The sequence below is a fragment of the Protobothrops mucrosquamatus genome, unplaced genomic scaffold (genome assembly GCF_001527695.2).
Source record: "Protobothrops mucrosquamatus isolate PMUCROS unplaced genomic scaffold, P.Mucros_1.0 scaffold48, whole genome shotgun sequence".
NCBI lineage: Eukaryota > Metazoa > Chordata > Lepidosauria > Squamata > Viperidae > Protobothrops > Protobothrops mucrosquamatus.
The window spans coordinates 427,360-441,078 of record NW_015386430.1 but is presented as its reverse complement, the minus strand read 5'-3'; the positions used below and the strand labels follow the sequence as shown (position 1 = coordinate 441,078).

At 33.0% G+C, this 13,719-nt stretch overlaps 1 protein-coding gene across 1 annotated transcript in view; it reads left to right on the top strand.

Annotated features, from left to right (window-relative positions):
- The window catches only part of TRANK1 (tetratricopeptide repeat and ankyrin repeat containing 1), a 54,916-nt gene continuing 41,197 nt past the window's right edge, over positions 1-13,719 (top strand). Inside the window, exons 1-5 of the mRNA XM_029283291.1 lie at positions 1-15; positions 3,197-3,349; positions 5,278-5,407; positions 6,414-6,573; positions 8,839-8,957. Coding sequence (XP_029139124.1) covers positions 3,198-3,349; positions 5,278-5,407; positions 6,414-6,573; positions 8,839-8,957 — 561 coding nt within the window. The 5' untranslated portion in view covers positions 1-15; position 3,197. The remainder of the gene's footprint in view (positions 16-3,196; positions 3,350-5,277; positions 5,408-6,413; positions 6,574-8,838; positions 8,958-13,719) is intronic.

Genomic DNA, 13,719 nt, shown 5'->3' with positions numbered 1-13,719 from the left:
CCTATATAAATCTTGGTCTGTATTTAATAATGTACTTAGTATTGAAATGATAGTGACCTGGTTGCAACTGATATATAAGATTAGAAAAATGTTGGAATTTTGGGAAGCAACTCTAAAAATGTACACTGTTCACCTTCAAAACTAAGCTAAGTGTTAAGAACTTCTTTTCTAAAGGAAATTTCAAACCAAATGTTGAGTTTAACTTGGGATATATCATTTATAATTTGTAATATCAAAATAAAACCTATACTTGTTTTTTGTACAAAATTATAGTATTAATAATTATATTTGTAGTTCTTATTCAGAAGTGACAGGTGTTCTTTACATTATTTCAAACTGTAATTATTTGTTGCTTATAATTAATGCAATGAAGCCAAACAGTGTAAGTAATATTATCTAGAGTTGGATATTATCTAAAATGTCATAGAAGCCATAACTTGTACAGTTTTAAAAATTGATTGTCATGCTATAAAAACAAGAGCATTTAAAAATTTTTATACTCTTTCATTTTTAGTATTGACTGTGATAGCAGCAGGGCTTTTTTTTGTCATAGAACGCCCAGAACGTTCTAAACTAAGGTTCTAAACTAAGGTTTACAAATGATCGCATAAATCCAAGGACAAGGAGGAATTGTAGAATAAGAAAGTGAGCAATGTGTATCATATCAAAACTATATCATTTATTTGTTTATTAAATTTATGTAGTCACTCATCTCACTTCTGTGACTCTGGCAGCTTAAAAAGTTTTTTTAAAAAACCATCCCCAATTAAAAAAATAGCCAAAAAAGCTCCCTATTATATCAAGAGTAATTAAAGTATTAAACAACTATACTTAAAACAACAATAAACTTGCTTTAAGCTGCTGCCCAAAATCAGTATACAGTTATTGTATAGGCACAGCATTCAACTTCATGAAAATCTCTACTTCAAGAAAGATTGATTAACATGATTTACATCAGATAATACTTTTTTCTAATCATAGAAACCTGTTCCTTAACTTTTGCGGACTGAATTTGAGCAAACTAAATGAATCTATGATCCAAAATATAAAGAAAAACTATTATGCACAAGATTATTAATATATTAATTTCAACATTTAAAAGATTGTATGTTATCAATATTTTTACATTATTCCAAAGTGTTCTTCCTTTGCTCCTTAGGACATTTTAAACAAATCTATATATTTATAAGCAACCCATATATCAACAATTTATTGCTGTAAATATGTAGATTCCCTTTCTTAGCATTTAATTATTTCACTTAGTTCCAGTGCCTGAAAAAAACACCATAATTCCTCATTTATTGGTAGATTCCAAATATTAGGGATGTAATCAAGGAAAAAAACAACCATTTAAAATATACACTTTATAGCTAGAGTCATAGGACTGTTCTTCTTGATAATCAGCTCAATGTGTAAAATATTAGGGTTAGTTGCTGAATAATTACAAGTAAAAGACTACCTACTTACGCATGGTTTAAGGACTGAACATATCATATCAATCCCAAACAAAACTTCATAGAAGCCAAAATAAACAGCTTCAGAAATGTCCAAGTAATCATACCAAAGAGTTATTCAGCCTCTAATGGAGTTTATACTGCTGGATTTTATTATTTTGACTAACAATAGAAGATCAGCTAAAAATTTACATTATCACAAGCTTAATAGGCCTTATTATTATTAGTTAAATGCACTATGTATATGAACTTCTTTTTCCAGCTATTAAAATTAGAAGCCAAATTTTGAAGATTCCCTTGTATTTTAAAATCTGTGTTGCTTTTGTGATGTGAGCAGAATTTTCCTTGTGTAGATTTTACCTTACAACTTTATCTGGCACAGAATGTTTTTTACTGCTTTTTATTAAAATACATATTAAAATTGAGAAAAATAGCTTTGAATAGCTGAAATTTGATCAAAGGAAGCAATTCTGTGAATGTATTCAAATAGTATCCAATAATATCAGTGGATTATCTTATTGTTTAAAAATATGGAAAAAGAGATTAGCAGGACTCTATTTTTGTTAGCTTTCTTTTCAGCAAAGGTCCTTAAATTATTTATATTTAGACAAACTAGTGAAAAAATAGCTGTTCCTAGCCCAAGCCATCTGATGGCTTTGTAAGTAATATGGCCAGTTATTTTATCTTTTAATTAAATGCTGAAAATACTGGTATTTTGTAAAATCTCAAAACATTTGAGTACGTTTGGTTATATGTTTGTGTGGACTTCAGTTTTATTATAAGGAGTAATAGGGTTAGGGTTATAATAGGGTTAGGTTATCCTATTACTGAAGCATGACTTTAGGTTTTATAATTTATTCCATTTATATGGCCAGCCATCTCAAATTAGTGACATTGGATGGCTAACAATATTTAAACATTAAAAAAAAACAGAAAAACAAAGGCAACATATAAACAGCAGCTGGAATAAAAGATGCAACACTCAAGAGACTTATCAATTCAGAATATGTCTCCCTCTCTATATTTTTGAATGGGCTCCTATGTTAACATCTCCCAAAGATACTGTTAATTTTTATGTAGAGATTCACATGTGGCAGTAGTTTGATTTGGTTTTTTTAGATCAGTGTGTGAACTAAGTCCTCATTTGTTATAAAATTGCATTATTGTAGTATATGATAAAAGTTAGCTTATTATGATTTCTTCAGCAAAGTATGCAATGTGTAAACTAAGTCTTCCTTTGTAAAAATGTTTTAATATAGTGCATAATAAGACACAACTTATGGTTCCTTCAGCAAAGTATAATTAAATAAACTATGGCCTAAAACAATGTGAATAGTCAGCACATTTAGAGATAAGTCATTTAGTGACTGTATCTTTTGTAGAAATCTGTCTGTCTGCCTGCCTGCCTGCCTACCTACCTATGCCTTCTGAATAAATCAAAACTTATTTTATTTTTGAATTCAAAAATTGTCCTTATTTAAATAGACTTTTTCACATAGTTTTCAGGAGCAAATGCAATTATACTTTGATTTCAAAAGAAATTAGTTATCTAGTGCACTGATTACTGGATTCGTATTACTATTCAGTCTTATTAGGAAAGCATTGCTTTTATGTTGTATCTGGCAAATTATGTCTATATTCTGGTGCCTGTGTTGGTAATGGAATCACTTGTTAAATATAAGTGTGATGCTTATAAAAGGCTACTTCTTAACTGAAAATTGTCTTTTCCCCCTCTTTATCAGAATGGATTCTCTCAGCCCTGGAGATCCCCTCACTTATGCAGAATATCTGAAAGCTCAAGGAAATCATGATTTCAAAAGTGGAAAGTATTGCCTTGCCATCAGAAAATATGATGAAGCAATAAACATAATACTTCATTTCTTCAGTGCCACGGGGTATTTTTTTTTCTTTAAATAATTAACAGTTCTGTGCTGAGTCCTTGAGCTGATATCTCTTTTATTAATAAAATTGTATATTAGAGAGTTATTCAGATGATTGCTGTTAACTGTTTAGCTATTTGACATTTTTTACATAATCACAATAAGGTTAGATTATCCTTTTGAAAACACTCTTACCAATATATAGAAGAATTAATTAATGCATTTGTCCATTTGATATAAGCAAATCACAAGACGATTGCCAGTTGTGTAATTCCTTGAAGAGTTTTAGGCAAAGTATTTAGAAATCAGAATAGTGTCTTCTAGAAGACATTTTAGCAGGTTATGTAAGCAGGTTATATGAAATAAAATTTATTTTCTTTATTTAGATAGTTCAATATTAAAAGAAATTGCTGGAGGGCAAGTGGCATGATCCTTCTATATTATTGCCCAGGAAACTACAGAATCAGTCCATGTTAACAACAGGAGTTGACTTGAAGGAATCTTTGCTCTGTGTGTGTGTGTGTGTGTGTGTGTGTGTGTATGTGTATGTGTATGTGTATGTGTATGTGTGAACACCTGCCTGGCTAATGATTTGTATGTCCTTACACAGCATCCCACTGGAAAGCAAGGTTAACTCCCTCCTACAATGAAAGAGATAATACATGGTGCTTTAAGTGTTTGGAATTTGCTTTATGGTTATCCAAAAAAGGGGCCTTAAAGGGGCATTAGCTGAAGATTTATTTTTTCACCCATTTTGCTGAATTTGTAGTGCTGTTTTTCTTATTTGTAGTTTCTGTTACAACACTTGCTATTCTGTAAAATAATATTAGTTATAATTCTGTATATTCCCATTTTGGAATTCTTTTTTAATAATGAAAAAGTCAGGTAATATAATTTATAAATATATAATTACTTTGGTCATTCTTTGGAAATAAATCAAGTACTTTATTAAGATCTTAGACCAGAATGTATCTAGAAAGATTTTTCCAGTTGTTTGAGTTTTATGAGGCTCTATTTGAAATACATAAGGAAGATATAAAATAATTCTACTGTTTTCTTAGATTTTTTTTATGTAGAGAGTCTGGGATGCCTATGGAAAACAAATTTCCATAGTTTTTTGCAGAGCTTGTGCAGTAAGTGACTGGGCAAAAGATTTTGAACTTTGAACTTGGAAAGAAAGGCATTATAAAGATAGCACACAAAGCCTTATTTATTTTAAATGTATTACATTTAAATTATTCTTTACTCCAAAGTAAGGAGATGGAATCCGCTTCTGAGAAGTGATTTGACAGACCCTTGCAGTAGTGACTTTGTCTGCCATTTAATTTGCTGCATAGTCTGGGATGCCTCTGATGACCAATTCCCAAAGCTCTGCTTTCACAGTGACTACCATTAGAAGGGTTCTGGTATTTTACATGTATACCCTCAATTGTATATCTTCTGATACAAAGACTTGCTTCTGATGGTGCAACTTTTCCCTTCCTGGGAAAACATTTTTCCTTTATTAGATAGTCCAAGTAAATTCAAAGATTTTTTTAGAACTGAATTGATGCTCAGAGAAGTGTAATCAGTAAACTTAGTACATCCCATTTAAATGAAATATGTTATATCAGTTTATACAAATTAGTATCATATATATGTATATGGACATCCATATATATGAAAGCAACATTTATTTGCCAAATTACCTGATTGACCTTTTGACTCCATGAACCTATTTATTTATTAAATTTTAAATACAGCCCATATCATTCTCATAGTGACTTATATAGCTGAAGACATAAAAGCAGTTAATTTCCCCCCTCTTTCTTACAACAAAAATGTCTTCTAGATAGATGTGTTTTTTCCATTCCACACAATTATTGAGTGCTGTATAAACTATTACATAAAACAGTTTCCTCAAAGCAGTTGCATTTAAAATCTTCTCCCATCTCCCCTTTTAGGGTTTCGTGCAATCGAGACATAGCAGTATTGTTCTGCAACAGATCAAATGCTTTTTACAATTTGGGTAAATGGCATGAGGCGTATCACTCTGCAGAAGACTGCCTGAAATGGGATGCAACTTATATTAAGGTATATTTTAAAATCAGTGCTGAATGTTTCTTTTAAAAAGTCCAGTGTTTGAATATTGGAATAGTAAGCATTTTACAGCATATTTTGTTCTGTTTTAAAATAAAATATAAGAATAGATGAATTTCTATGATGTTTGACAAAATGGAATAAGTAAGGAGGAATTTGTGATATGTATTGGTATCTTGGATCTTAAAATAACTGGTTAAAGTAGCCTTTGACTTACAACCAGTTGCTTAACAACCATTTGGAGTTCCAACAGATCTATCTGAGAGGTGACCCAGCTTTGAAGTTCCGCCCGGTCACTTGGCTGCACTTTGGGCACTTACATTTGGGCTGCATTTACAGCTTTATACAACATCCTGCAGTCCCTTCATAGCAGTTTTGTAAAAAACTGGCATTTTCTTAACAGTTTTCGGAAAACTATGCCCACAGTGAATCATTAGTTCACTCATTGGCTTCAATGTTGGCTTAACAATTGCTGTAAAAAATGTTGCAAAATTTTAAAATTTGGTTGGTCACATGGCTGACCTCTTTACAACGATCACAAGTTACAATTGTGATGGGCAGGCTCCATTATAGTTGTAACTCTAGGGCTACCTTTAAACAGAGCTGGCACACTTTCTCATATAATTCAGAACACAGAAACTTCATAGTGGAGTTTCTTTATAACTCAAACTACTAATTATAAGGTTTAAAAATATCATAATGATACATGTGCATGTGCTACAGTATCTAAAGTTTGGCATGGGTCTGAAAATTTACAATATTATCTTGAAATTGTAGAATTGTTTTGAACAATGTAAGTTATAGAAAGTGACTTTTGACTTAACTATCTTTAACTATAGTATTTCAGTTTTACAAGCTATTGATTGGCCAAGAGCTTGTTTTTGTTATTAGTGTAATACATTGATGTGGTTTATGGGAAATTGTTCTTCCTAAATTGTTCGGATCTGTGTTACTAAAGACGAATGCTGACTTTTGAATTCTCCTTTTCCTTTCTTTCTAGGGATACTACAGAACAGGTTACTCTCTGATTAAATTGTCAAAATCCCTAAAAGCAGCAGAAAGGTTTTACCAAGGTTTGACTGTTCTCCAGACTTCATCAGATCAAATTCCAATCAATCAAATTTCTGATTTGATAATCGGTACTTTCTCAGCTATTAACAGTAAGTAATAGGAAGAATATTTTCTTTTGAGAAATGATAAAAATATCAGCTTTGGAAGGGAAAAGGTATAATAGATATTGCCTTTATTGTTAATAACAATCTAACTTTTATAATACAGCTTTGTGTCTATTCATGGAGAATAGTATGCCTTTTTTTTTAAAAAGCATACTTTATACTTTTATGCAAAACTCAAATATCCATACCAAAACTCACATATCCAGATATGGAATCTGCAGCGTTTTAGTCCAGAATGCACCAAACATCACATGTGCAATAGCACTTCCTGTTGTAGAAAATATGTTTCCATACTAACAAACAATCCCTGAAATAGCAGAATTGGCATGTTTTGGTGGGGGAAAAAAGCAGACATTATATTGGAACTTTCTGTCTCCCATACAGTGATTTTCACACACTTTTCATTTGATAATTCCGTTTCCATTGCTTTGTGAGTAACTATTTGCCTCACTTTGATTAGAAATCAAATCCTAGGTCTCAGGTTGACTGTTTACTTGACTATTTCAATCTTCTGGCTAGGGATCTATGTGCAGAAATGCTTTTTTAGGATCTGGATCAGAGAGGCTTCGTCACTCTGATCTAGCACTTCGAAAGATGCACCATTTTAATTAATAGTTTGCTTCAAAAGCTTCAGACAGCTCCTTTGAAACTTACACAGTCCTAATATTTTACCTGATCCTAGATGAGCTACCATGCAGTAGTAATTTCAAGGATGTGTATCTGCATTGGAAAGTTTTTTCAAATAGGTGACTTTGTAGATGGTTCAACTTTACATTTGGTGCATACTTAGAAATGCTGTACATTATGTACATAAGCTATATATGAAATGGAAAAACATATTTTTGCTGCTTAAGGTACTGGAGATTATATGAGCCCTAAACTCATATTTTCCATGAGTTAGTTCTGTCTCTTTTATAACTGAAGTGTTGAATGAAGTTATAGAATTGATACCATTTATGTTCATTTAAGTCCTGGACTTAAAACTGGTTGTTACCATTCAAAGTTACAACAGACTTTAATTACAACCTGTCATTAAAGTTACAACTCCTGATAATACCCTCCTTCCCACAGTCATATGGTGGCATTTGGGGCAATTGGTATCTAGGTCGCAACAAAAACAACAAAAAATGTCCATTGGATATGCTGGATTTGCTTAGCAACCAGGTGGTTTGCTTAACGGTTACATGGTTTGCTTAATGGTCATGTGGTTCACTTAATGATTACATGGTGCACTGAATAGCCATGTGGTTAACTTAACCAAATGATTAACTTAATCACCACAGAGACTTGCTTCATGACTATCATAAAAATGGTCATAAAATCAAATTCAGTCATGTGGTGCCTCAACGTATAATCGCAATGACTACTATCAAAATTCTGGGCTCCATTGTAGTCATAAGTCAAGGACTATATATAATCATGTTTTCATTGCTCTCCTACTTCAGTAATTTCTTATGATTAGAACAACAACAGACACAAACTGCAATAGATCTTGTTTCTCTATCATTGCTTGTTTCCTTGTTTGTAGCTATTTCTGTATGAGAAACATTGAACATATAACTGCCATTGTATGTTATAGTCCTTCGATCGTCACATTCCACTTTATTCTGCTATTTGTAAAGAGAATTGAAATATTAACAATTGTAACAATTAAGCAGATTTTGTTTCTGCATTAATCTATTCTACGATTAGGCCTAGTGTGAAGACACTCGCCTCCCACTCGGAGGATTGAGAGTTCAATCCTAGGTAGTGGCAGATGTTTCTTGGTGCACAAAGAAAATATCTGTTGTGAACTCCATGTAGACCAGTGTTTCTCAACCTTGACCATTTTAAGGCATGTGGACTTCAACTCCCAGAATTCCACAGCCAGCAATGCTGGCTGTGGAATTCTGGGAGTTGAAGTCCACATGCCTTAAAATGCTCAAGGTTGAGAAACACTGATGTAGACACTCAAGAAGGGCATCCGGCCAGTAAATACTCAAGTCTATTCAGTTGTTCTAACTCCACACTGCATTAAGGGATTACTTAAAAAAACCACCCAAAAAACCCACAATTTACCATGAGAATAGCAACATAAAGATTATTAGACAAAATGTGCAATCCTGTCTAAAGTCTAGCTTGTTCATACAGTATAACTTTTTTATCCTTAGTTTTTAGCATTTTCCTTCTCTCTAAATAAAACCTAAATCTACCACTTGTTTAGGTTATGCTTTTGATATGTTTAAACTTCTTTTATTTCATTTTCCATAGATGAAAGGACTATTAACCAGAAAATGGTATCTATTTGTAAAAACATTATGGATACTTTTGTCAGTCCACTGCTTTGGCAACAAGTAATTGAAAAGCTGGTAAGAAAACGTTTATGGCAGGTAGGTATATTTCTGTTGAACTATTGATATTCTTCCTTTCTCAAGTTCATGCTAAAGTGTTTCCATACATTTTCTAATCTTCAGTATAAATACTCAACCAATGTTTTATTTATTACTTGTCAAATTTATATACCCACCCATCCCACAAACAAGTTACTCTAGGTACCATACAGCAGTCCTTAAAAACCAAATTAATAAATAGTAAAACAGTTGTCGTCATCATCATCATCATCTTCATCGTTATTATTGTTTAAGTTTTAATCTTCGATTTACAGACTGGGACTGTTAAAACCGTAACAGTTTATGTTCTAACTATTAAGGTAATATCTAAGTATATAGGCAGTTCCAAATAAGATAGTTTTTTTTGCAAAGTCAGAATATTCAGGTCTGATAAGTTCAAAATTTCCATGTATCTAGGCAGCCCTTTGGGTATTGCTTCAAGGGCTCGTATTACTATTGGTACAACCATTGATTTCTTCTTCCACAATCGCTCAACTTCAATTTGCAAATCGCAGTATTTTGTTATTTTTTCCTCTGGTTGTTTCTTTTCACTTCATGCATCACCTGGTATTGCAATATCAATGAATCAGACTTTTTTCTTTTCCACAATAGGGATGTCAGACATGTTGTGGGTCAGATGTCTGTTTCTTTGGATTCAAAATTCCCACAAGATCTTAATCTATTCATTTTTAAGAACTGCCAATTTGGTGTTCCCAGTAATTTTTGCTGCATTCAAACCCAAACTTCTGGCAAAGCTTCCAATATAATTTTGGCAACTTAATCATTATATTGTAGATAATCAGTTTCTGAGGTTTTGCTGCTGCCACTGATAAGGTGATCCACTGTTTCATCTTCCTCTTGCATAGGTGGTATTTGCTTACTGATGTTGAATTTTTGCTTTCATGGAATTTGTCTGCAGGGCTTGTTCTTGGACAGCCAAAATGAAACCTTCAGTTTCTTTCTTCAGCACCTCTTATCTCAAATATCTCCATGTAGCTTTGTATCTACCTTTCCTTCAATGTCCTTCAGTTATTGACTGTGCATAGGCTTCTTTTTCCAGTTAGAGACTTGATGCTCAATTGTTTCTTTTTGATATTCTGCTTTCAATTTCTTTGTTTTCAAGAGGTTTCCCTTGTTCACCTCCCTCAGCAGAGGCTCTTTTGTTTTTTTATGTAGTCATTTAAGCTATGTTTTTCCTCTTCCACAGTTTGTTTTACCTATAAAAGTCCTCTGCCCTCCCGAGATCTAGGCAAGTACAATCAATCAATATCACTTTTTGGGTGCTGAGCATGGTGCATTGTCATTAGTTTTCTTGTCTTTTGAAACAAGTTATCAAGTTCTAACTGAGTCCAATCAATTATTCCAGCTGAGTATCATATTACAGGTACTGCCCAAGTGTTAATTACTTTTATAGTATTTCCTCCACTTAGCTTTGATCTCAAGATTTTCCGGACTCACTATGTATTTTGTTGAAGTAGCTTCCTTGACTTGGTTGTGCAATAGGTCAGAGGCTTCCAAAACTCCTCAGTAATTGTACCCTTCTTCTGGTATTTCTGCTTTTATCAACTCTTCATTATCAAGTTCAAATTCATCATTTTCAACAATTTTTCTTGCCTTAATAGCAATTGTTGCACATTTGTCAATGCCAAATTGCATTTTAATGTTTCTACTAAATTCCTCAGTGCTTTTCAGCAGTGAGCTCAATTCAGCTTTTGTGTTTTAAATCATCCATGTAGAGGAGACGGGAAATTTTCAACCCTTTGTTAGCCAATTCATAGCCACAGTTTGTTTTGTTCAAAATGCTTGTTAGTGATGCCATCGGAAGTTCAAATAACAGAGATGACAATGAGTTGCCTTGGAAGATTTCTTGTTTGATTTCAATTTCACCAAGTTCTTTTCCATAGGCTATCAACTCAGTTTACCATAGCTTTATGGAAGTCTTCAGGAATTTCTGGATGTTGCTGCTAATTCCAAAAATGTCTAAATATTTCTTAATCCAGCTGTGTGGAACAGAATCAGATGCTTTCTTATAACCAATCCAGGCATGAACAAATTTGTTTGTCTTTTCTTTGATTCTTCAAAACCAGTTTATCAATTATCAGTTGGTCTTTGGTTCCTCTTGAATTTTTGCAACACCCATTCTGTTCTATAGGCAGCAAATCCTTGTTTTCTAGATATCCATAAATTTGTTTGCAATAATGCCTGTAAGTAATTTGTATATTGTTGGCAGGCAAGTGATTGGCCTGTAATTTTCAGGTTTATTTCCCTTTTCTGCATCCTTCTGAATCAAAACTGTTCTTCCAGTTGTTGGCCATTTTTCACTTTCTGGTGTTTCCAGAACCCGATTTATCTGGTTTGCTAATCTTTTGTTACATGAGCATCTTCCATTCTAGTCACTTTTACAATGTTTTCAACCTGCTTGATCCACTTTGCATTCCCATTGTGCTTCTTGCTGTTTCCCCACAAGTTCTTCCAAAATTTCAGGGTATTTTCTTTGTTAGGTTTTTCAATTGTGGTAGCACCATGTCCACTTTCAAGGGTCTTATAGAAATGATGCTGGTTCACTTGAAATTGTGAATTTTGCTGAAACTGCATTATTCAGTTATCATTCAGTTATTTTCTCTGCAATAGCTACAACTCTTTGTTTAAGCTCTTCAACCATAACTGCAATTTCTTTGTTTTCTAGGTCATATCTTGTTGTCAGGCTAATTCTTTATTTATTCTTCAGGTTTCCTTCCTCAAATTCTTCAAATTACTTAAGTCCAATGGAATGCTCTTTATTTTTAACCCCAGATGGATTTTCCACTTTGGTTTTCCCTTCTTAATTGCTTTATTCTTTACAATTTTCAACTCTAATTCTTCGGTAGTAACATAAGCTGCTGCATACATTCGCTGGTTTGTTTGAGGTAATGTTTCTGTTGGAATAGTCTGTGCAGCTTCATTCACATTCTTCAATAATTTAGCCAACTTCTCTTACTAACTTGATTTAATTTTGGCAATAGAATTCTTTCCATGCTTTCCATCTGAGTCTTAATTTTTTCAGCTAGTTCGGCTTTGTCTGTTGGTTCTTCAAGATCTAATCCAGCTCTTGCTTCTTGTTCATCATCCACTTTTATGATTTCCTTCCTCTTCTCCACTACTTGTTGCTCCACTTCTAAATTATCTCTATTATCAGTTATACTTTGAGCTGCTTTGCTTGCAATCTCTTGTAATTCTGCATTAGTGAAGAATAACACGCCTCTGGTCCATAAGTCTTTGTTCATTGATTTCCATATCCAGATGATTCTCTTTCCAAACTTGAAAATGCACTTTTGAATTCCACATTTTGTTGGCTCGTATCTATAATAAGATTCCATAATTGAGTAATTTTCTTCCTTTGTCCAGATTTTTAGTTTTTTTCATTCGTCTTCTAGTTACCTGTCAACTCCATGCCCTGGTTGGCTAGCAGAGGGAGCTAAGCCCTGTGGCATATTTTCCTCTGAACACCCAGGAGCCATAGTATCCAATGTGAGTCTGGTTGAGCCAGGCAACACTTGATCCGGCATAGAATTGACTTGACATGTTTTCATCATAGTTAAATGGGTTTAGAGCAAATTTAGTCTGGCTCTTCAACAGAGCACACCATGACTATTATGTTTATTATTAATGCTATGGCTAAACATTAAACATTAAAAAGCTATAAAATACAAAGCTAAAAAAAGAAGAAATATTAGGCAAGGAGATGTTAATAATAGGAAAGCCACCCCAATAATTCTCCACTCTCTTGGGTTCTCCAGACCTTGAAAACCTTTAGAAGGTCAAATGTGAAGAAGCCAGCCTTACTTTGGGAGAAAGAATATTCCGTAAAGCAGGCACCACAATGGCTTGCTCTCTAGTTTAGTCCATTTTTATATAATTTGCAACTGTTCAGTTTTCTCCACTAAGCACAACCACTTAGACCTTCGGTACATTCATACTTTTCATTGTGTAATACAGTCTAATCATCATTCAAGTTTCCAGGCAACCATATTGCACTGTCTCCCTACAAAGTATGTAAAAATTTATATGCCCAGTATAGCTGTAATGTCACCATAAAATTTTTTGGGAATTACCTAGAAATACATTTTATGTATTTATGCCCCTTGAATAAATAAATACTTGATTGAAAAACTCCTGTCTTACACTTTAGTATTTATTGAATGCTAAGCATTCTGTTTATTCTGATGCACATTTTCCTCTGTTATTCACAATTGTTCTATTTGCCCATAATTTCCCAGCTCCATAAATATGCAAAATATTAATAAATCAGGCCTTTATAATATTCTGCCTCTAAATAAGCACACACATATAAACTACCTTTATCATTTATATATTTCTCACTGATCTCTACAGAGCAAAAAAATACTTATATTCTGCTTGTCAAAAAGTATTCCTAAAATGTAGTTTTGTTCCTCTTGTATGTGAATCACATTGATGTGGAGACGCAATTGCCACTGTCCTATAAATTTTTGCTTTCATAATAATCATGATACTCTAAATCACACCAAATCATACTTTCTGTTGTCTGAGCCCTTTCATTAAACTCACACCTGCATTTACTTACATATATTCATCAACTCTATTCATTCTGATCAGGCTGCGTTCAATCAGATCATATCCTTCCCATTTCTTCTTATATCACAAACAATATACTTGTTTTTATTTTATTTATTAATTCAATATGTTTAAGTTTGTACATCTCTTACATTCCAAGTTAAAAACATAGTTGATTTCAATAACCTTA